This window comes from Perissodus microlepis, chromosome 15, assembly GCF_051167445.1.
Source record: "Perissodus microlepis isolate ML-2025 ecotype Zambia chromosome 15, ASM5116744v1, whole genome shotgun sequence".
NCBI classification, from domain to species: domain Eukaryota; kingdom Metazoa; phylum Chordata; class Actinopteri; order Cichliformes; family Cichlidae; genus Perissodus; species Perissodus microlepis.
The window spans coordinates 31,807,016-31,831,929 of record NC_140475.1 but is presented as its reverse complement, the minus strand read 5'-3'; the positions used below and the strand labels follow the sequence as shown (position 1 = coordinate 31,831,929).

The window sequence follows — 24,914 nt, the reverse complement described above, 5'->3', positions numbered from 1 at the left end:
ACCTTTTTTTTTTGTTTTGTTTGGGGGGGGTGTATTTCATTAAATCACTTATTCATCATTTATTGAAATACATTTTATGTCAAATGTAAAATACACAACTCCAAACAAGACACAACAGTTACTTGTCTCACCTGTAACCCTGGGTTGATATCAGCAGATGTCAGGCTGATTTTATGAAAGTTGCATGAATATTTCTTTCAGACACACACTGTGGAGGAAAATCCAAGCGGTTGTCACTCCACTTCTGGCCTACTTGGTCTCAATCATTGACCGAGATTGCAATATGGACCTTCTCTTGGATGATGAAGAAGATATCAGGAACCTCTGGCTTGAAATTTTTGGGAACAAAGAGATGCTCAGTGTGCCGTATGTGAGGGTGGAAAACAAGTAGGTATCTTTTGGTTATGGTATTTGCTCATATCAGATTGGACCCCTTTGCCTTCAGAACTGCCTAATTCTTGTGCATATTGATATGATAGCATCACACAGTTGATGAAAATTTGTTGGTTGCACATCTCTGATGTCAATCTCCCACATCTATTGGATTGAAATTTGGTAACTGTGGAGGCCATTTGAGTGCAGAGAATTCTTTCTCATGCTCAAGAAACCAGTTTGTGATGATTTGATCTTTGTGACATAGTGCGAAGCAGCCATCAGATGGGTACACTGTCATCACAAAGGAATGAACATTGTCACCTGTAATATGTAGGCTATGGTGTTTAAATTACATGTAGTTGGTACTAAGGGGCCCATGGTTTGGCCAAAGGATATCTCCCACACCATTACACCAGCAGCAGCTGGAACTGTTGATACAAAGTAGGATGGATCCATAAGGGTGCAATAGAAGAATTTGACACTCTCCAGCTTTGGCAAGTTCATACAAACGGTAGCCTCACTTTCTTGTTCTTAGCTAACAGGAATTGTATCCAGTGTTGTCTTCTGCAGCTTTAGAAGCCCACCTGCTTTAAGATTTGATGTGTTTGTGTTCAGAGATGCAACCCTAGCAATGATTATGTTTTAAAATACCAATTGATGATCAGGTTGTTTTGTCTAAATGCACTGAGTTACTGTCTTTGGCTGATTAGAAAGTTAATGAGCAGCTGAACAATTGTAACTAATTAAGTAGCTGGTCAGTGTATTCAGTGCAAATTGTTTGACTTTGGGGTTTTTTAAGGGACAGTCTTTTTAAATGATCAGTGGTAAAATTACTCTTGTCAAAGTGGTTAATTTTCTGGCACATCATCTATTTAAAAACAGCATTTGTAAAAAAAATTTAATCTTGGCCCTCTTACTTTTACAGAGTATTAATGGTACAAAGCCACATCACAGGTGGCCACACCATGTGCTGCCGCATGCCATTCAGTTGGTGGATCAAAGACTTCCTAGATGGGCTCATGATGCAAGCAAGACAATCAAAACATCAAAGTAAATATGCCTTGAAGTTGTGCTTTAATTGTTAGTTTAAACCCTTTTTTTTAATTGAATCCTAATATATTAATGGAACTCTTACCTTTTTAAATTTTTCTTACAGAGCATTCGTTTGGGGATTTCCATGATTTGTTCTTGAAAACTCCACTTGGCACTTACATGGCAAAAAATGTGAATGAAAAATTGAAAAAAGAATTTTTCAAAAAGTACCTGCAGGATTTTGTTTCCATGACCATGAAAGTGGCATCAGATGAAAAATTAGAGGTGAGATGAATGAAGGAAAATGCACAATGTGACTTTTCATTTCCTCAAATATAGGCTTGCTTCATGTTTTCTTGAAAATGCTTATGTTCGATTAATGTTACCTTTGGTTTGAGATAAATCCCACTACCCAACAACATAAAATCCAATAAGAAGAAAAAAATCACTGCACAAACTTTTCTCAGTTGTCACAACCGTCCACTTTACTACACTCTAATATAGTGGAGCAATTAGGATTAGCTAAATCTTTTCATCAAAGTACTAGTAAAAACGAATCATTAAAGGTAACTTTAAAGGTTCAAATATAAGTTTGCTGGAAGTATTATAATGCATAGCAACAATGTGGAGCAGATCAAAGCAATGCTTTGTTAATTACACTTTGTATTTGATGCTTTACATGGCTCAGAGTGGGACATAATCATTTGGAATTTTTTCAATCAAAATAATACATTAAATGTAATGCCAGTTTAAGTTGCTAATATTCCAAACAAATATTGTGTCAGTAATCTACTTGGGCCTTTACTCCTCAGCTACTTTGTCAGGCCATGGCCAGCTGTGTTGACGAAATACAGAGACAAAAACGAGATGATGAGCTTTCTCTACCGCTCATCCACATTGCCTATCATTTTTGCCAAAGCCGTCTTCAGAACCTTTCACGGATGATTTCTCTACACACTGAAATTGTTTCACCTTTGCAAAGAAACCAGCAAATTAGACGTTGTCCTGAAATGGTAAGTGTATTTCTTCATTCCTGGTGCTCTGAGAATTTATTTATAAAATTGCCTTTAGGGTGTGGATATTTTTAACAATCATAGAACTGTTCAAAGGATATTATAAATATTAGAAAACTGCTTAATCACTTACAAACTGTTTTGTTCTGCTGTAGGTTTTGGATGTCTATGCAGCCAAGGCATGTGTTGAAAGCCTGGAACCTTGTAATTTAGAGAGTGATACCCGCTGCCAGCATTGGCTGAGGAAGGTGAAGAAAGTGCAGGCTTCACTGGAATTGATTTGCTCTCAAAATAATCTTCAACAATATGGTGAGCACTGCAAGAAAGTACTCCGTGACGTCAGGTAAGATACTGATGCAGTGAAAGTAGAATTTTGTTGCCCAGTTCTCTCTAGTGTTGACTGAAAGAAACTACGAAAGATTTTTGTAGTTATTTATTGTTATGACTTCAAGTTATGGGGATTTTTTAATGCAGTATATTCTTATTTTAGCAAAGATGTAGCACACCTATCTAAACATAAGATCTGTGACATTAAAGTGTCAACTTATGCTTCCCCCCATTGCTAACCAACATGTTTAGTAAATCCTAGCACAGGTGTAAAATGCTGACTTTGATAGTGCTGTAGGGGTGGGTGATATAGCCCTAAAGTCATGTCAAAACATTATAAGAAAATCTGTAATAATGATATTTCTGATGATATAGAAACAAAAAACGTAACTTTTTTTTTTTGTGATTGCAGCTTGCGGGCAGCAACATGTATTAGTGCAAACAAAATAAAGGGCATTGTCCTCTTTTCCAATGAGCTGCTGTCAATGATGACACAATCTCATTTTAAGTGTGAATATATTGTCAGTATAAGTGACCCAGTATAAGTCAAATGTAAGCACAAAAGTAGCCTACGTAATATCTTCCTGGAAATTCTAAGTATGAAATAACCACTAGTACTAGTTGAACACTAACTAAAGTAACTCAACTCAACTGTGTAATTCTACAATGCTGCACAGTATCATCACATAATAAAACTGAAAATTATTTTCTATCTGGGACATTGTATGTTGGGTCAAGCTTTTCAGCCAACTTCTTGTCCTGCTTTACCACTATGTGACCACAGCATAAATTTGCTGGCTCTTCCTGATAATTAGCAAGTGTAGCTTGTTGAGTCGGTTGTTTACATTTGGGTGGCACATCAGCAGCCACTAGTATCTCCTTCTTCATAGTCTTCCATATTTTGTACTCTGCTTTGTTATTGGTTATTTAAGTAGCTCCATGTTTTTTACTCAATTGTCTTTAGAGGCTGGCACGGAGCTCAGTCGTGCCTAAGCTTATCTTGTTTGAAGCATAAATATTTTATATCACATAAAAATTACCAGGATGATATGACACAGCTCATATCATTAGTCTATCATTAGTGTATATATATATAATCAAGAACATACTAACTTTGATCATGGTCTGTAATATTTTGCAGTCATGGTTGGAAGCGCATCTACATCCTCTCGTTGTTTGTGGAACATTTGATGCTGGGTTTCCAAAATGAAGACAATCAGCTCAGGACACTGGTCCTGAACCACATTAAAACCCTTAGTAGAGTAAGTGTGTTTGTGTATATGTGTGTGTTTGTTTTTAGTTTATGTTTTGTTTTGTTTTAAACAAAAGGTCACAGTCACACCTAGTCAAATAACCAATCATTATTCAGCGCAAATTGTTTGATTTAGGTTTAATTTACAAAATGAAAAGACCTCTGTATTCTCCAATACATCAGCAATTTCGCCTACGCAAGATGATGGAGGCACTCTTTTTGTCTGTAACCTGTCCATATTGCACAGAAGTCTGTTTTAATGAGACAAAGCACCTTAGTTGGGCATAAGATTGTTTTGTTCTTCTGTCTTAAATAAATTAATATAATGATTATAATTACTGTATTCTTTATTATTTTAACCTACGTTTAAGGCTGTGGAGATAAACTCGGATGTAAAGTCTACACAGGCTTTTGAAGCAGTAGTTGAAGTCCTGAAGTCCTGTAAACAGGGGGCAACTAATCAGATTTTCAGGTAAAGCCTTGTTTTGCTTTAAGCTGGCCTTTAAATGAATTTATATGAAATATGGAAGAATTTAAAGGTAATTTGATTGATGTTGGTTGCATTTTCCTGAAGGTTTGGAGGTGAATGTGGGGTGTGCATGAGAGAGCCTCTAGAACCAGTGGGGCTGCCATGCTATCACATCTACTGCTTAACGTGTATCAAGGAAAGCCTTGATGCAGGACAGGCGTTCTGTCCCACCTGCCGCCAACAATTACCAGATGACTTCCAGCCACATGTTTCTGAAGACACAAGGTGAGATTGTTTATTTGTGTAAATAGCTGATAACGCATGTGTAAACATTCACAGGAATTGGCTGTTTTTCACATTCATAACTATACAGCTGCTTTATATTACAACCTTCTCAGAAATACCTTAAACAGCTTTAAACTTAAAGAGTATTTGCAAAGTTTTTCAATCTTAAGGCTTCAGCAAAGGTTCAATCCAGAGTGCTGACATGATACGTGTTATAGGCTTATCCTACTAGAGTATTTGAAGGAATTACCTAAATGATAATAAGTAGATATGCAAAACATCACACAGGTGGAACCTACTACTGTCTGTATGCGTCAGGGTAACAAGATTGGCTCCTTTTGCCCCTTCCCTGGTTCAGCTGTTATGGCAGGATTGCCATATTTGCCTTTATGAAATATAGTTACAGGCTGCCACTTATAATCGATGTGTCACCCATTCATTCTACAACATTTTCAAATATAGCAGTACAGTGGCTTGTTGCTTAGCACTTTTGCCTCACAGCAACATGGTCATGGGTTCAAACCTGGGTAAGGCTGTTCTTTGTTGAGGTTGCATATTTAACCTGTGCTTGTGAAGGTTTTCTCTGGGAGCTCAGGTTTCTTCTGCTGTGAAAATAAAAGCTAAGTTAATGCTATGTCATCCCAGGACACTCTTGCAAAAGAGAGTCTCAATCTCAAGAGTTTCACTTTATAATTAAAAATATTGTTTTGTAGTGTGCATAAAACACAGTATCAGTAAGCACATTGACATCCTGAGAGAGAATCAGTTCTGGGGAATCAGGTTACAAAGCTTAACGTTTGGCATAGTGCATATACATTATGCTTAATTTACATCTTGTATCTCTCCAGAGCATCTATCAAGAAAAATGCAGGATTCAGGCAACGTTGCAACAGTTTCTTTATTGATCTGCTCTCTACTATGTGCTTCAAGGACAATACACCTCCAGATGGAGGTGTCATCGCACACCTTTTTTCCTACCTGATGACTGAGACAGGTACCACTTTGGGGTTTTTTCACCTTCTTCTCTAAAGAATCTGGAATCCAGGGATAATTTCTCATGTGATCACTACAACCATAAATAATATAAATCATTTCCTTCCAGATTTCAAAAATTACAAAAAAGGGATCAAAATCTGCTAGAATAAATTACTATTGGTCTTTTTTAATGTTAACTTTAGATTATTTTCCAAACAGATCAGAAAGAGATTCACACCAAAGCTTTATCACCTTTTGACGAGTCTCCAGATAAAAACCCAGTTGTGCGATCTGTAATTCTCAAACTGCTACTGAAATTCAGGTAGGCATCCTACTATAAATATGTCACTGTAAAATTACTCTTAGTCTGAATTAACATAGATGTTTCAATGTTTTGAGCAGTGTTGAAAAGTTTCTCAGCATTGGGAATTTTGCATGTTTAGTGATAAAATGTGTGAAAAGACTTGAACTTGTTTACCTTACCCTCTATGATTGACCTAACTGTGTTTCAGCTTTGAAGAGGTCATGAAATATTTGCAGGAGCATTTGTCATCTGTTGAAGAAAGCAGATTTGTTGATGATGTGGATAAAACAGAGCTCTATGCCTTATACATCAACTGTTTGGAGGTAAAACTAGTAAGAAAACCTTTGGAAATTGCATTTAATAATGTTACATTACACAAATAAACTGATGAGAAGAAGGTTTCTCCTTTTTAGGAATAAAAAAGGATTTATAAAGACATTTTTTTTATTTTTCTAAAGCAAGTGGTAACTAAAGAATAACCACAACCTTTTAGGGAGCATGTATTATTCTCCAAAAACAAAAGTCTCTAAAAGGACATCTGAAATTCTGTTTTCTACTGTTTGGTCTTTTTTTTACTTATAGTTGTGAACATGAACGTGAAACCCACTAACATAATGTAAATATTCTCCTTCTGGAATGAAACTTAAACTAGTGATCAGCAGAAGGAGGAGTCCTCTGTGCTGGATTTAATGTAAATGTAAAAGTAGTTTCAGTATACAGGAGTTGTTTATGTATTCTCAAACATATGTAGTTATCCAGCTATATCTGAACAGGGCACAGTTTGAATACCAGCAGTATGACAAAGTCCTTGGTTTTTTTGCTTGTTGCTGATAGACGTCAGATGAAGTGACAGTTAACTGGTGATATTTGCAGGACTCCATCTGGGAGAAAATGCCTCAGGAGGGCAACAAAGCTGCAGAGTTACAGTGTTTCATTAATGAAACACAGTTCCTGCAGTCCTTTTTGGCTGAAGTCACTTCTGCTCCAGCAACAGTCTCTATTCAACACCTCCAGCATATTGCCCGACTGCGTGTGACCCTCATCATGGCTTCCCAGCTCATCAGTGACAGACTGTCAGGTGAGATATAACTTCACTACTGCATTGCACTACTATAGTTTCCAGTGCTTAGGAACTAAAACAACCAGTCTGTCGTTGTTGCAGGCAACCATGTCCCAGATGGGGCAGAAGATTTTCTAAACATGGTGATAAAGCTCTGTGAGGACAGTGGGAATAACTGGTACCGTGTTTACCTCATCCGCAAGCTCAGCGAATCACAGGGTGTTGAGTACGTTCAAACAATGGTGAAACAACCTGAGTTCTTCTGGCTTTTCCCTGAAGAGATACATCAGCAGGTACTTCAACAGTCATGAGTTATTTTACTGGCAAAAATATGAGTCAAAAAATAAATTCATGTACTTTTCTCCAGAGTATGAAATTACATCAAAAGTTATTTCATGGCACTTTATTATATAAGGTAAAGACCCTACAACAGCGGTCCCCAACCCCCGGGCCTCGGACCGGTACCGGTCCGTGAGTCGTTTGGTACCGGGCCGCGAGAGTTGAGGCTCAGATGTGAAATGTATGGTTTTCAGGGTTTTTATCGGTTTTCAGCGTTATATTGTTATCGTTTTGATCGTTAATTCGGTTTTCCTGGGTCTTTTCACGTGTGTTATGAATAAATCTTCTTTTTTTTGGTACCGGTACTAGTTTTATTTTGTTGTATTTATCCGCGACACCTTAAAGGCCGGTCCGTGAAAATATTGTCGGGCATAAACCGGTCCATGGCGCAAAAAAGGTTGGGGACCGCTGCCCTACAACATTTTAGACAGAAGTGTAAGCCATAGTATCAGGTGAATGATAAGAGGTAGAAACGTTTGTACTGGGTTGTTGTTGGGAGGGGGATGGAAAAATACTAAAGGACAGTCATTGGAGTAATGGCGGGGCTGTGTCTCAATATGTGTACTTGTGTGTTCCTGCGTTCTCGTGAACTTGTGATACGTCATCTGTCGGAGACCAAGAACTGTTCCAATTCAAAGTACGCATCAAGCCGAGAACAATAAAAATTTCCAGATGTGCTCTCGCTCCTTCCGTTTTATCGAGCATGCATTGGTTGTGACTTGTGTGGACTTGGTACAGCCAAATATCGCAGAATGCATTTCGTCCAAAACTCAAACGCTAAAAACTTTTGAATACTACTCTTTCTGCATCACAAAATAAACTTTTAAGTTATTTTCAGGAGAGAATGTAGCTCTGTAAACTTCAAATATGTGCTTGATTTATCAAAACATCACATATTTGCAAAAGTGCTCCGACATTTTCTGAGACGTTTGTTACACACCAGCTTGATAGCAGACCGGGAGGTCAAGGTTCACTAGAGCCGACGAGAACAGCGGACCCACGGCACATCGTTTTCAAAACCACTGTGGTCTTTCGCTACTCAGGTTAAACATGATATATAAGTCACTTAGATAAATGTTAATGTTTGGTTTATTTCAGTGTTCTATTTGTTCCTGAGTAAATTGGTTTGGCTGAGATTAGCTGACTCTGAATTAAATCTAACATTAAAAATATTTAAATTCAGGAGGAAACATTTTCACTGGGAACAAAAACAGCATGTTAATAAGTTGAGATTCTGAAGGCTGTTCCAAACATGATCCGATTATATATTAAATATTTGTTTAAGTCCCTTCTAAAACCCCAGCTGTCTATTGTAAGTTTTGAGTGTCTACTAAAGTAAAAATAAAAGTGTTCTAACATCTCAACTGTTTTAATTCAGGCATATATGTAAGCTTGTGTTTCAGTCATATAGTGATTGTGCTTAACTGTATGAGGCTTATTAGACATTATAAAACAGATGATATGTAAGCAATGTGTAGTAAATTAGTGCTTAAGATACTTTTTTAATTATCTTATTTCTTTGAAAAAATCTACTACATCATGTGTAATTTTTTTCATGTCATGTGTAATTTCCATTGCAAATATTAATCACAGTTAAATCAAGAGAAGACAGCAGTAAAAACTCCGGAGCTGTGATGTCATCAGGTATACTGCCATTCCAATTGTAGAATGATCAAGAGTCACACGTTCTCTGCAAGTCTGGACTCCCGTTCAAACTTACAAAGTCCGGACTTAAAGAGAACGCGAGTACGGACTTGCGTACTTGAGAATTGAGAAACGGCCCAGGTCTCGTGTGTCTGTGAGTTATGCCTCCAGTTAGATAACACCCACAACCTCCAATAATGGAACATGGTGTCAGAAGAAAACTGAAAATGTTATTTGGGCATAAGTGAAGGTTTTCGGCGTTGGGACCAGGTTAGAGGTCAGCCAAGGAGGAGCTGTGCAAAAAGAGACGTGACGATATGAGTCAGTATCCAGTCACCCCACAGGAGAAGTTCACTTTTAGGTCGGATGACTGGACAAAATGGATAAAGCGTTTTGACAGATTTCGCATCGCGTCTGAATTGGAGACGCAAGCGGATGAAAATTAAGTGAAAACCCTTATCTACACTACGGGTGAGGAGGCAGAGGACAGATTGGTATCCTTGCACCTGACTCCCGAGGAGGCAAGTGATTATGAGACCATTAAAAGGAGGTTGGATGCTCATTTCGTAGCCCACAGAAACATTATATTTGAGCAAGCAAAGTTTAACAAGACGGGTGAATCAATCGACAGCTTCCATACTGCACTGCATTGTCTGGCAGAACATGGTGGATACGGGACTTTGCATGTCGTGGGTCTGAAAGACAAACGATTGCCAGAACAGTTACAAATGGACCCAGAACTAATGATAGAGAAAGCGCTTAACAGAGCCAGAGGTGGCGCACACATGGGCCAGCACAAGGCCAGTTGCAGTCACACTGGTGGTCCTGTGATCCATGTGTGGATTACCTCTGGCAAACCTGATCTGAGCCACCAAAGGGCCGTCATTCTTTGCGGTATGTGGGCCATGTGTAAGATGTGTGCAGTCACAGGCCAGTTGCAAACATACTGCTGGCCCTGTGCTGGCCCAGATGTCAGCCTAATGTGTACCTTAATCAAGCCATGTAATAACAACATGTGCCAGAACATAATAGTGCAAAAGTAACATGACGAAACTCTGTTCAGACAGTGAATGGACTGATTCTTATATAGTGCTTTTCTACTCTCCTGCATTACTCAAAGCGCTCTATACAACATGCCACATATACCCAGTCACGCACTTTCTCTAAACTGAGTGCTTCCTAACTACATTCATACACATACACTCTTGACATACAGACTGGAGGAGCCAGGGATCAAACCACTAACCTTACGCTCAGTAGGTGACCTGCTCTACCTCCTGCACTGGAAAACATGAGTAAACCCTCACTTGGTTTTGGATAAAGTGTACACTCACAAACTAGCGATGGGATTTCCAGCTCTTTTTAGAGAACCAGCTTTTTCAGCTCGGCTCACTAAAAAGAGCCAGCTCTTTCGGCTCCCAACCGGCTCTTCAGGTTGTTTTGTTGCTTTAATTAATTTACTATTAACAACAATATAAAATTATGCACAAAAAAATAAACAAACAAAAACGTGGTTTTATTTATATATGTTTATATATAAATATATACAGTGGCCCCTAGAGACAAAGCACGTACAAACTCCAAAACACATTTCTAGCATTAACTGAACTTCCAAAACAGAGCTAACTAGATCATTTAAATTACACAATTGAAAGCATATCTGTATTGTTTGTTTATTTATACACAAGCATTCATATATATTCACATAATTTGGAAAAATGTTCATTTACCTGTTACTACCACACACCCAATCTGGTCGTTGGTACTTCCTGGCTTGTGGAGCCTCTAGGTAACAAAAACTCAACACTGCCCCTAGCATCCTGGAGCACTTCTGTTGTGTTTTTTAAGTGTTTTGGAGTTTGTACGTGCTTCGGAGTTTGTACGTGTTTTGGAGTTTTTACGTTTTGGAGTTTGTACGTGCTTTGAAGTTTGTATGTGCTTTGGAGTTTGTACGTGCTTTGTCTCTAGGGGCCACCGTAAATATACTGTGAGTATATTGTGAATAAGGCACGGCGGGACCACAGATCATCACTTAGAGCCATTTTATTCAAATCACATCACACCACAACACACCCCAACCCCTGAGTCCCCATGTTTTTAACTCGGCAGGCGTGATTAAGGATGCCGTGCAGGTTCGTCCGCCCTCCCTGCACGGCACCGCAGACTACGCCCCACCACAATATTTTTATTTATTCACTCCACATAAAATGTAATAAATAAATTATATATTACAAAAACCAACTATTTACATTTCAACTTTTAACTATTTAAATTTTCAGCTTTTTCCTTTTAAACAAATTTAAAATGAAACAACACAAAACACTGCAAACCACAACACAATTAAATATAAATTAAAATATGAAAACAAAAAGAACATGCGCATTCTCTGTCACATAGGCCTGCATGGATAAACTTTCTGAATCCTTTATCATCCGCAACTGAAAATAGTTGTGGATGATTATTATACCTTTCTAATGTGACGTTGTTGTCCCTGGGTCTCTTTCTTTCTCTTTCCCTCCAGCTCTGTTCCTGTGCTACTGGAAAAAAAAAAACCCCGGCTTGCATCGTTCACTTCAAAGAGTCGGCTCTAAGAGCCGTTTCGTTCGCGACCGACACATCATTATCACAAACAAATCTGCATTTGAAATGTTGGCTACTGTAGCAGTACAGTATTGCAACATGGCATTTAGGTCTTCTAACTAAAATAGGAAAATAGGAACATAAATAGTGCCATCACTGCCAGACCTGGCCCACATCTGGTTGACATACACCCTGCCATGACACCGGTCAGTCAGAAGTGCCAGCTTGATGCTGGAATCTCAGCCAGACCTGTTTTCCATGAGCCTTGGCCACATAAACCAAACCATAATCGGACCAGAAGTGGCATGCCATCACATAAACAGTGCCATCTACACCAGGCCTGGTCCATATCTGGATGACATACCACTTACCATGCCAGAAGTCAGCCAGCTTGATGCCGACTTGACACCAGATCCGGGCCAGATCTGTTTTCTATGAGTCTGGGCCACATACAACAAACCACAATCGAGCCAGATATGGCATGCCATCACATAGACAGTGCCATCTATGCCAGGCCTGGCCCATATCTGGATGACATACGTCTTATCGTGCCAGAAGTCAACCAACAGTGCCAGCATGGGAGACTACAGTATGAGCAAGATGTGGTAGAAACCAGTTGTGTTAAAGGGAAAGAAAACAAAAAAGAAGACCCTTGAGATAATACAAACAGCAAACAGGGAAAAGCACAACCGGAGCGCAACTGGAGAATGAAGATACAAAGTGATGACATGCAGTAGTAGCATTTAAATGGATGAGCAGTGAAAGAGTTTCAAATGGACACAAGTTCATCATAGTATCATTTGTCCTACTGTCAGCTTGAAGTTAAATCAACATGAACTGAGCATTAGTTGTCCAGTTAGTAAAGCTCAGCCAGCCATCTGGGTAAATCAGTTGATAGCATTTAGGTCATCTATTTAGCTGCTGCTACTGCCTTTGCAAGCCAGTCCAGGTCCAGTTCATGCTTACTTAACCAACTTTATATTTGATGTCTTTGATCCCTGATCCGTAAGACTTTCATGCTGCAGCTCTCCCTGCCTTTAAGCTTTCCACTTGTGCATATGGAAGGGCAGGGAGTCCTGGAAGACAACCATACCAGCAGATAAATTACTGCATATGGAATGACAATCCTAGTAATATGGCCCTGAGGACTGTCTGTCACTGGGGTAAATGTCTGGTGAACAGCAGCTTAGCCATGAAGGGGTTGGTGTTTGCTTCATGATAGTTACTTTTTTTTTTTTTTGCTTCAGATGCACTAAACTGATATTAGGCAAATCAATTGCTTGAGTTTTTAATGCTTAGTATATGAATTTGTATGTTTGTTTTTTTATAACCAAACTGGATGACTCAATTTTACTTTACTAGTGACAGTAGACTTCAGCTGAGGAAGCACGGTGACCATTTTCAATTCAAATCAATTTTATTTATATAGCGCCAAATCACAACAACAGTTGCCTCAAGGCGCTTTATATTTAAGGTAGACCTACAATAATACATACAGAGAACAATCCAACAATCATATGACCCCCTGTAAGCAAGCACTCTGGTGACAGTGGGAAGGAAAAACTCCCTTTTAACAGGAAGAAACCTCCGGCAGAACCAGGCTCAGGGAGGGGCGGGGCCATCTGCCGCGACCGGTAAGGGTGAGAGAAGGAAGACAGGATAAAAGACATGCTGTGGAAGAGAGACAGAGATTAATAACAAGTATCATACAATGCAGAGAGGTCTATTAACACATAGTGAGTGAGAAAGAAATACTCAATGCATCATGGGAATCCCCCAGCAGCCTATACCTATTGCAGCATAACTAAGGGAGGATTCAGGGTCACCTGGTCCAGCCCTAACTATATGCTTTAGCAAAAAGGAAAGTTTGAAGCCTAATCTTAAAAGTAGAGATAGTGTCTGTCTCCTGAATCCAAACTGGAAGCTGGTTCCACAGAAGAGGGGCCTGAAAACTGAAGGCTCTGCCTCCCATTCTACTTTTAAATACTCTAGGAACAACAAGTAGGCCTGCAGTGCGAGAGCAAAGTGCTCTAATGGGGTGATATGGTACTACAAGGTCATTAAGATAAGATGGGGCCTGATTATTTAACACCTTGTATGTGAGGAGCAAGATTTTGAATTCAATTCTGGATTTAACGGGGAGCCAATGAAGGGAAGTCAATACAGGAGAAATATGCTCTCTCTTTCTAGTCCCTGTCAGTACTCTTGCTGCAGCATTTTGGATTAATTGAAGGCTTTTCAGGGAGTTTTTTAGGACATCCTGATAATAATGAATTACAATAGTCCAGCCTAGAAGTAATAAATGCATGAACTAGTTTTTCAGCATCACTCTGAGACAGGCTATTTCTAATTTTAGATATATTGTTCAAATGAAAGAAAGCAGTCCTACATATTTTTTTTAATATATAAAACTCTGGTTAGATACCATATTTGGGCCGAGTACAATAGCCTCAGTTTTATCTGAATTTAGAAGCAGAAAATTTAAAGGCCATCCAGGCCTTTAAGACATTCCTGCAGTTTAACTGATTGGTGTGTCTTGTCTGGCTGGTGTTATCTGGCTTCATGGATAGATAGAGTTGGGTGTCATTTGCATAGCAGTGAAAATGTATGCTATGCCTTCTGATAATACTGCCTAAGGGAAGCATGTATAATGTAAACAGAATTGGTCCTAACATTGAACCCTGTGGAACTCCATAATTAACCTTATTGTGTGAAGAGTTCTCTCCATTTGGTAAATGGACTGGTTCTTATATAGCACTTTTCTACTCTGTCTGAGCACTCAAAGCACTAATGCATTCACCCAATCACACCTTCTTAAGTGCTAAGTATCTAACATTCATACACATTCACACTCCGATGGATGCATCGGAGAGCAACATGGGGTTAGTATCTGGCATGCAGACTGGAGCAGCCTGGGATCAAACCACCAACCTTCTGGTTAGTGGCTGACCTGCTCTGCCACCTGAGCTACAGCTACATGAACAAGTTGTCTATTAGATAGATATGATACAAACCACTGCAGCGCAGTACCCATATTACCTACAGCATGCTCTAATCGTTCTAATAGGATATTATAGTCTACAGCAGCGGTCCCCAACCTTTTTTGCGCGACGGACCGGTTCACGCCCGACAATATTTTCACGGACCGGCCTTTAAGGTGTCGCGGATAAATACAACAAAATAAAACTAGTACCGGTACCGAAAAAAAGAAGATTTATTCATAACACACGTGAAAAGACCCAGGAAAACCGAGTTAAGGATAAAAACGATAACAAAATAACGCTGAAAACCGATAAAAACCCTGAAAACCATACATTTCACACCTGAGCCTCAACTCTCGCGGCCCGGTACCAAACGACTCACGGACCGGTACCGGTCCGAGGCCCGGGGGTTGGGGACCGCTGGTCTACAGTATCGAACGCGGCACTGAGGTCTAGCAGAACAAGCACAAAGATGAGTCCACTGTCAGAGGCCAGAAGAAGATCATTTGTAACCTTCACTAAAGCTGTTTCTGTGCTGTGATGAGCTCTGAAACCTGACTGAAACTCTTCAAATAAGCCATTCCTCTGTAGATGAAACAAAAACAGCTAACTGTAGATATTAACTAGATATCAGAATTCAAACAGCTAACTGTAGATATCAGTTAGCTGTTTGACAACTACTCTTTCAAGTTTGAATGGGCATGGAACTGCAAGGTCCACCCATAGCACAGACATTAATTATTTGATTGTAGCTTTTCATTTACAAACACTGAAACAAACTATGGTGTACAACTTATGCCAGTTATCCAACTAATTCATAGTCACCAGAATAACTCAGGTCTAATTTATGTACTTAAACATATTTGCTTTGTAATTTCATTCACAGTGTCAAAAGAATGAAGATGGAGGCCTGATGGACCAGTATCTTGTGTATGGAGAGGAGTACAAGGCTGTGAGAGATGCAGTTGCCAAGGCACTAGTAGACGGCAACATCGAGCAGATAGAAGAAGTCTGTGAGGTATTTCTGTCCTGTAATAAATATATTACGGACACTCCTTCATGTTTCATCTACCTATTACTGTTATATTGTTTTGATGAAACCGTGGGTGGGTAGTTTATTGAAACACTTCTCATTATTCATAGAGCACTGCAAGTGATGTTGTACAGTATCACTGCTAAGACCGTAAATGCTTAGTTGTATAGTTATTGTACTCACCATAGTGCTGTACTCTATATGCCCATTTTTTCTTGCATCTTTATTTATACTTGTGATTTTTATTATTGTTTTTATTTGAAATACACTAGAAATGTATGGCTACACGAAGGAATCGGACAGTGTTCCTCCTGCTGGCTCTTTTCCGAGAGGTTACAACTCTGTACAGATCTGAAAACAGGGGTCTTCATCCTACTCCCAAGGTATGAACAGTGGCAAAATTAGAATCTGGAGAAAATGCATTCAGACACTGCTAACTTAGTTTTTTTTATCTCCAGTGGAGATAATAATTTTAAGAAACAGCTCTACTCCACGCTCTATCCCACTGTCTTAATTCTGTCAGAGGAAAGTAATTTCAGTCATTTGCAGTGTTGGGCAAGTTGGGCAATTATACTTACTAGTTACTTCTTCAAAAAAGTAACTGAGTTAGTAACTGAGTTACAAGATTCTAACAGTAATTAATTACTAGGAAAAGTAACTATTGCGTTACTTTTAAAAAAAAAGTTTAACCCTCTGGGGTCCAGGATATAATTGGCATATTTTTGACTACTTTTGATTTTCCCTCTACATTTCACCTTTAAAAACTATTTAATTTGCCTTGTTTGGTATCATCCTTTTCAGCACAATCTCATGTGTCTGAATTTACAGTTATGTTTTCATTTTGACATACTATATTAGTAAAACTGATCTAAAATCAGACAAAAACATAAAATTCGAGTAGAAAAAGTTATATTTTTTACTGTAACAACCACAAACATGTTTTTCATAACTTTAAATGCAAATATAAATTGTAAATTTTAAAATCATATGCACAAGTTTTGCAAACAACAAAGTTATTTGCAGCCATTTACCTTTTACCCTTTTTTAACTAACCATTTCAAACTATTTACATAACAATCAGGTGTTCTGAATTCAATAAGATGCCACACAAATTATTTGTGCCACTCTAAAAAATAATTTCTGTCCACTATAAAGGAGAACATCACAGCCTGATACCTGCAGGTCTGACAGCAGCAGGTGTATCACTCCTGTTTTCTACCTGGAGACACCGTTTACACTGTAATCTGCCTTTGGTGACTTTTTGGCAGCACCTGTAACATTCAGCAGTCGCCTCATTGTTCTGACCCACAACACAAAACTATCCACTACACTACACAAGACAACACATTAAGTACACACTCCAAACACGCTAAATGTCACAAATGTCTCACATCTCAAAACTCGCTCTCTCTCATTTCCGCTCTCTTTCTTTGTCTCTCTCTTTCTCACCGTCACTCCTAAAACTTCCCCCTCTTCCTAAACAACCAAATGTCATGTTGCCATATCATTTTTTGATTGGTCGACATTGTACATTTTTCTACCAACACGAAAGGGCTGTTTTTTGTTTTTTAATTTTTTGGTCATATGTAGAGAGTGCTTGCTAGCGCTGCCCTTACACAGTAAACGTGATGAAAGTATTCAGGAAAATACGACTCGTATATATTGTTTATCATGACTCTGGTTTTACGTGGCCTATCAACACAATTTAAAAACTGGTATATGTCACCTTGTTGCTTTGTCATCTTGAAGTGGTCATGTGATTGGTTTACTACGACTACTTTATTCTTCCTCAGTCAAACAGCAGCACTCATGTGATTGTTTTTGCAGTGATGGGAATAACGCCGTTATTCCCATCACTGGTCATTTGTACTCATGACCCTGCTCTTTTGGTCACTCCCAAGATTTCATGACCGTAGGTGAGTGCTGGAATGCAGATAACTGATAAATTACATCTTGGTTCTCTCTTCTCTATAACAGTCTGGTACAGTGCATTACTGCTGAGGCTACACCAATCTGCCGGTCCAAGTTGCACTCCACCTTAACATCACTCATGAATAAAATCCCAAATCCCATTGGTAAACATGAGTAAACCCTCACTAGGTTTTGGATAAAGTGTACACTCACAAACCTGCATTTGAAACATTGGCTACCATAGCAGTATAGTATTGCAACATGGCATTTGTGTCTTCTAACTAAAATAGGAAAATAGGAACATAAAAACTGCCATCATTGCCAGACCTGGCCCACATCTGGTTGACATACACTGTTACGTCCCCACAATGAAGGTCTAGGGGTGTGTGTGGGGACTGGTAACAAATGGGTCCATAACAGAATGAAAGGAGAACAGACAGAGGTGTTTAGTAAATAAAATAGTTTTTATTATAGATAATCTTAACATAAATAGCCAGCAACACCGTTTTACCAATAACACTAGAAAAAGAAAAAGGTTGCAACAACAAAGAACACAACAACCAAACAAACTCCACACCACGAGGAGGCACTTCCAGGGGCCCACAAGCTCACCCTGTCACTAGCAGCAGCTAGCTTTACTGCTGCCGAGGCCCACAAGCCCACACTACTCACATGTAGCAGCTACACGTCACACTGCTTCCACAACTCCACGCCACAGGCAGGACAATCACACACCTAGACTACAAAGCGGCTACACCAGAGAAAACCACCCTCATACATCCAGTTCATCCCCAGCTTATATGACCTCAGACAGGTGATTGCTGACTGGGCCCAGGTGGTAAATGAGGCCAATGAGCAGCAGCTGTGACCTGGGGAGAGAGAAGAGCAAGAGAGAGACAGAGGGGTGGAGCAAGAGAGGAAGAGGCGGAGAGAAAACACCACACCCACACAAGGGCAGTTTCAGGAGGTCCAGCTAGGACCGTAACATACACTCTGCCATGACACCAGTCAGTCAGAAGTGCCAGCTTGATGCCAGATCCGGGCCAGACCTGTTTTCTATGAGCCTGGGCCACTTAACCCAAACCACAATCGAGCCAGATATGGCATGCCATCGCATAAACAGGGTATCATTGCCAGACCTGGCCCAAGCTAAGCTAAAACACTGGCCTACATCTTGATTTATCACAAAGCGTATTAAAATATTAATTAAAAAAATGCTAAATTAGAGGGCTTGATCTGTGTATGACATGGTTAACTGTCAATATCTACAGCTAGTTAGATTATTACATCACAGATTGCCTTGCTAATGTATTAAGGCAGAGGTTCCCAAAGTGGGGGCGGGGTAAGAATTTAAAAAAAAAAGGATGCTCGGACACTGCTAGCATAATGGACGGGTTTTTGACGGGGCTCCCACACAAATGCAAAGCAGAGAATGAAGCATCGCCAAATATGCTTCCAAACCAACTTCCTTCGAAACCAAAGACTAGAAAATATGATGAAACATATCTTGCCTTTGGCTTTGCCTGCACAACGGCGGTGCCAAGGTAGGTCTCCCCAACAGAATTTGTTTCCCCTGCGTCGGGAGCACACACTGGGCTGTCCAAATCACGGACAAACAGCATCCCAAATTATTGATTTTTAGTTCACAAACACTTCTTATAATGAAATTTTGGTGATATTAGCTCTTTATATATATAAAAAAATACAGTGGGATACAAATATCAGGATATCAGGCTTACCCTGCCACAATTTGTTCCCCAGTTCAAATAATGGACAAACAGTATCCCACAGTTGTTTATGTTTTTAAACCCATTTTGCACAGAAAGACATTTATTATTATTAATACTGTTACACAGTAAAAAAAAAAAAAAAAAAAGTGTGTTGCTTCTCTTAGTTGTTTTCTGTATCCCCAACAGCAATGTAATGGATTTGATGACCTCATTAATGGCTCAAGATACCTGCCTCAAAGAGAAGTAAGAAATTTTGCGTCAGCATTGATTTATAACAGACTGGGAGCTCTTACCATCCAACCTGGTAATACCATTGAGGAAAACACTGTCATCGAGCTGATCATCCATCTAGCAGCTGTGCTGCTCACAGGGAGTCACCCTCTGCTGATGCCACTGAAAAACATTGGCCTGTCACCTGAAAATATGCAGGTAAACAGTGTGATTGTATATAAAAGATTGATTTAGCCACATGGTTTTACCCATTAGTTTGTGGAATCACATTTCAAACCCTTGATTTTAGTTTTATTTCCAGAAATGACTAGGTTTGGATAAGATAGTGGTATGCTAATGTGCCTTTGAGCTGTGTAATATGGAGTCAGGTTTATCTACAAAAAGTAAACAGTTTTGGGAATTGTTATTTCAAAATAGTGCTCAAGGATGGACAGTGACCAACACATTTAAAATCTTTTTTTTATATTAACCATTAAATCATCACAACTCCCACATATTAGATATTATTCCCATTACAGATACTCTGAGATAATGTCATAGTTAAGGCAGATGTTAAAACGAAGCAGATGAAAGCTAAGCTAGTCTTTACTGGCTCCAGGAATACAACTCAGCAAACACAATAACACTCAAAAATAGAAGAAGGATACATCTGTGCTGCTTACTCTCTGCAATGGATAACTTCAGCAAGATAAGATTCATGTTACCTTCATGGCATTTCTTAGATTTTCACTTAATTTAACCTACAGAGGGCTTTTATACCCACAATGCCTGATGACATGTTAGCTGTTGCCCAGGCAGCCATACAACAACAAGAAACACACTATCAGGGCCAGCTCACTTGGTATGGTAAGTATTATTCCTTTCATATATGCAAGTAAATTCATTTTTAATGATCTTTTCTTGTAACTGGGTATTCTGACAATTTGACAACCTTTCAAATTGAGTAGAGGATTTCCTCTCCTCACCAGGAAATATTTGGATGACCTGTATTTCAGTCATCATGCTAAACCTTAAATGAGTTGAAAGACATTATGAAAAAGAGATATGGCACCCAAAACAACCATGAATTGAAATCTTTAGTAGAATTCTGCTCCACCAAATGGTTAATGGCCTGTATTTGTATAGCGCTTTACTAGTCCCTAAGTTTTTAAGATTTAGCTGGTCATTTTTGCTGACCATTGAATAAAAGTTAATATAGATTGGTCAGATGTTTTACCAAGATGGCTATCAGGTAGCAAGACTTGGTTCAGGAGTAATTTGCATAAACCTGACCATAAATTCACAGATTAATCTATATTATGTATTTTTCACAGTCTGTCCAAATAATCACCCATGCTGTGTTGATATGGTAAGCCATTTTTTTGCTGTTCCAGTTAATATATTCTTCACAATGATTACAGACTCGATGTTTTATAATTATACTGTATGTTTAATCTTGCACTGCAGTGCGGCCGGCCCATGGAGACAGGCCAATGTCTGGAGTGTGGCGAAGACGTTGGAGGGGAACATCACATAGCCTTGCCTGGATTCACACAAGTTCCGTTGCACGAGTGAGTGTCAGTAATTGTCAAGCAAAATACTGCATTAAATAAATCTCTTTACTGATAAAGTAAAACTTTGTAGAAAAAAATTGCTATATAATTTGTCCTGTCTATTAAAACAATACTGGAATATTAAAAAGAAATTATTCTGGTATTTCGCATGAGGGAACCATCAAAAATGCAGATAAATTGATTTTGTACAAAACTTTCTCTTGTATAAAATATGAACGACAGAAATCATTCAAGTTTGGTTTTTTTTATTGGTAAATCTGTTAAAAGAAGCACATTTGTTATGCTAGTGGGTTGTTGTTGTTTTTTTAAATCAATATTATCCTTTATTTTGTGAAGTAAAATAAACTAAATTCCCATTGTCAATTTTTTAAACTTATAAGTTTTCATTTTTGTGCATTTAAAAAGTTTAACAATGAGACTGCACCGTGAACAGAAAATTCTGACGAGACGATTCCGACCAGTAGTTTGATATCATTGAATTGCTCTGTCACGGCGATGTCTTTTGAGAATGGACCAAAAAGCAGACACTGAGAAAGGAATCTTTAAACAAAAGCGAGACTTTATTTGGGCTGATGAAAGGAGAAAACACAAAAGCTAAGGCAAAACAGGTATGACAACTAAACTGGAAAACTAACTATAAAAACTATGAAGACTGTGAGAACTATGATGTGGAATAAACAGATGACCTGACAATGAACAAAGGAAAACAGAGGACTTAAATGCACACAGGAGGTGATGAGGGGAAGTGGAAACACATGGGGAAACAGCCAACTAGAATAAACATAATGACGCCACAGGGGAAATGACACTAAACACAATGACAAAGACACAAAGACTGTTTCAAAATAAACCAGGAAACACTGAGAAAATAACAATAATCAAAGAATAAAACTAAAACACACAAAACACTGGGTCACAGACCCAGTACCATTACATACTCTGTGTATTCATTGTGTTGGAAAGGTTTAGTTTAAAAAAAAAACTGTAAAGAATGAATTCTGATTTTTTTTTCATGGATACTGCAGAAAAACTGGTTAGTATTCACAACCAGTATGTATTAAAAAGAGGCTGTCACATAGTGATATCAAATTTTCCACAAAGAAAGAGTAACACATATCTTCAAAGACAAAATGTCAGTCAGAATACCTTTTTTTTTGTTTGTTGTATACAATACAGTTTTTTTTTTCTTTAATTTCTTTGTTAGCTGTGTTTGCTGGTTTTTCTTCCAGAGATTATTTCTTTTGAGATTGTAGATGCTGCGTGTGTAATATAAGAAGCAGAGTTCAGTTTGTTTTAGAACGGCAGCAGTTTGGCTTGTTTTTGTTAGAGTGGGTTTATTTGTCTTGTTATTATGAGGTGCCGTAAGGGACATTATTACTGAAACGCTCTCACACACACTACTGAAACGCTCTCACACACACTACTGAAACGCTCTCACACACACTACTGAAACGCTCTCACACACACTACTGAAATTTTAGCTCTCACACACACTACTGAAATGGTCTCACACACACTACTGAAATTTTAGCTCTCACACACACTACTGAAACGCTCTCACACACACTACTGAAACACTCTCACACACACTACTGAAATTTTAGCTCTCACACACACTACTGAAACGCTCTCACACACACTACTGAAACGCTCTCACACACACTACTGAAATTTTAGCTCTCACACACATTACTGAAATTTTAGCTCTCACACACACTACTGAAACGCTCTCACACACACAACTGAAACGCTCTCACACACACTACTGAAACGCTCTCACACACACTACTGAAACGCTCTCACACACACTACTGAAATTTTAGCTCTCACACACACTACTGAAATGCTCTCACACACACTACTGAAACGCTCTCACACACTACTGAAACGCTCTCACACACACTACTGAAACGCTCTCACACACACTACTGAAACGCTCTCACACACACTACTGAAACGCTCTCACACACACTACTGAAACGCTCTCACACACACTACTGAAATTTTAGCTCTCACACACACTACTGAAATGGTCTCACACACACTACTGAAATTTTAGCTCTCACACACACTACTGAAACGCTCTCACACACACTACTGAAACACTCTCACACACACTACTGAAATTTTAGCTCTCACACACACTACTGAAACGCTCTCACACACACTACTGAAACGCTCTCACACACACTACTGAAATTTTAGCTCTCACACACATTACTGAAATTTTAGCTCTCACACACACTACTGAAACGCTCTCACACACACAACTGAAACGCTCTCACACACACTACTGAAACGCTCTCACACACACTACTGAAATTTTAGCTCTCACACACACTACTGAAATGCTCTCACACACACTACTGAAACGCTCTCACACACACTACTGAAACGCTCTCACACACACTACTGAAACGCTCTCACACACACTACTGAAACGCTCTCACACACTACTGAAACGCTCTCACACACTACTGAAACGCTCTCACACACACTACTGAAACGCTCTCACACACTACTGAAACGCTCTCACACACACTACTGAAACGCTCTCACACACTACTGAAACGCTCTCACACACTACTGAAACGCTCTCACACACACTACTGAAACGCTCTCACACACTACTGAAACGCTCTCACACACACTACTGAAACGCTCTCACACACACTACTGAAACGCTCTCACACACACTACTGAAATTTTAGCTCTCACACACACTACTGAAATGCTCTCACACACACTACTGAAACGCTCTCACACAACTGAAACGCTCTCACACACACTACTGAAATTTTAGCTCTCACACACACTACTGAAACGCTCTCACACACACTACTGAAACGCTCTCACACACACTACTGAAATTTTAGCTCTCACACACACAACTGAAATGCTCTCACACACTCCACTGAAACCAGAGGCATTTCCGCTGAACAGGAAGTTGTTTCCTGACAAGGAAACTGATGGAAAAAGTGGCATATTTCAAAACACTACAAGGATGTCTACTCAGCAACCTGCTAGTATAGCAGTCCCCAACCTTTTTTGCGCCACGTAAACGATATAAAAATAAAAAAACGATAAATACCATGAAAACCATAAATTTCAAACTCAAGCCTCAACTCTTGCGACCCGGTACCAAACGACTCACAGACCGGTACTGGTCCAGGACCTGGGGGTTGGGGACGGCTGATCCTTGTTTAATAAAATAGTATACAGGATTAGACTTTATTTTGAAATGTGATTTTGCGGTAAATAAAATCCCCATAAAGATATCAAACTTTCCAAAACAGACTTTGCATTTTTGGGAAAATGAGATTTACCCACAACCTCTCCCCATAATTCAACCTTATGGAATAATAGGGTAATAACACTTAATCAAAAATCAATTTTCGAGAGTGACTGGTTTGAACAAAAAGATTATATTCATAACAGATTTGTTGGATGATAATGGTGTCATTCTAAGTTACACACTTTTCAGAAAAATATTGTCTAAACTGTTCTCAAAGAGAATATAACAAATTTTGTGAACTGGTCCCACTGCCTCTGCTTCATTTGATTAAAATTTTTATGATATACAATAATTTCTCATCAGTGTTCCCAAATTTATTGCTAGGGCAATGTCAGCTGTTTGATAAAAATGCAATAAGAAATTTGTTAGTAGTTTCTTCAAAGACAAAATATTTCATAGTTACAAAAGAATGGTTACATTGCATGGTTATAATTTAGTTATTTCATATACACTGGATAAAGCATACTAAAAATTTATGAAATAGCCTATTCTACCTATAGTTAAAGAAACACACTTTAAACAAAA

The 24,914-nt window shown here is 38.9% G+C and overlaps 1 protein-coding gene across 1 annotated transcript in view; it reads left to right on the top strand.

Moving 5' to 3' along the window:
* LOC146372453 (E3 ubiquitin-protein ligase rnf213-alpha-like) overlaps positions 1-24,914 on the top strand; it is a 76,741-nt gene that overhangs the window by 36,141 nt on the left and 15,686 nt on the right. The window contains exons 38-56 of the mRNA XM_084953314.1: positions 202-387; positions 1,301-1,425; positions 1,532-1,692; positions 2,220-2,420; positions 2,576-2,763; positions 3,889-4,009; positions 4,371-4,471; positions 4,574-4,753; positions 5,602-5,747; positions 5,948-6,050; positions 6,241-6,355; positions 6,906-7,110; positions 7,195-7,385; positions 15,523-15,654; positions 15,942-16,052; positions 19,497-19,739; positions 20,288-20,387; positions 20,855-20,889; positions 20,988-21,091. Coding sequence (XP_084809440.1) covers positions 202-387; positions 1,301-1,425; positions 1,532-1,692; positions 2,220-2,420; positions 2,576-2,763; positions 3,889-4,009; positions 4,371-4,471; positions 4,574-4,753; positions 5,602-5,747; positions 5,948-6,050; positions 6,241-6,355; positions 6,906-7,110; positions 7,195-7,385; positions 15,523-15,654; positions 15,942-16,052; positions 19,497-19,739; positions 20,288-20,387; positions 20,855-20,889; positions 20,988-21,091 — 2,748 coding nt within the window. The remainder of the gene's footprint in view (positions 1-201; positions 388-1,300; positions 1,426-1,531; positions 1,693-2,219; positions 2,421-2,575; positions 2,764-3,888; positions 4,010-4,370; positions 4,472-4,573; positions 4,754-5,601; positions 5,748-5,947; positions 6,051-6,240; positions 6,356-6,905; positions 7,111-7,194; positions 7,386-15,522; positions 15,655-15,941; positions 16,053-19,496; positions 19,740-20,287; positions 20,388-20,854; positions 20,890-20,987; positions 21,092-24,914) is intronic.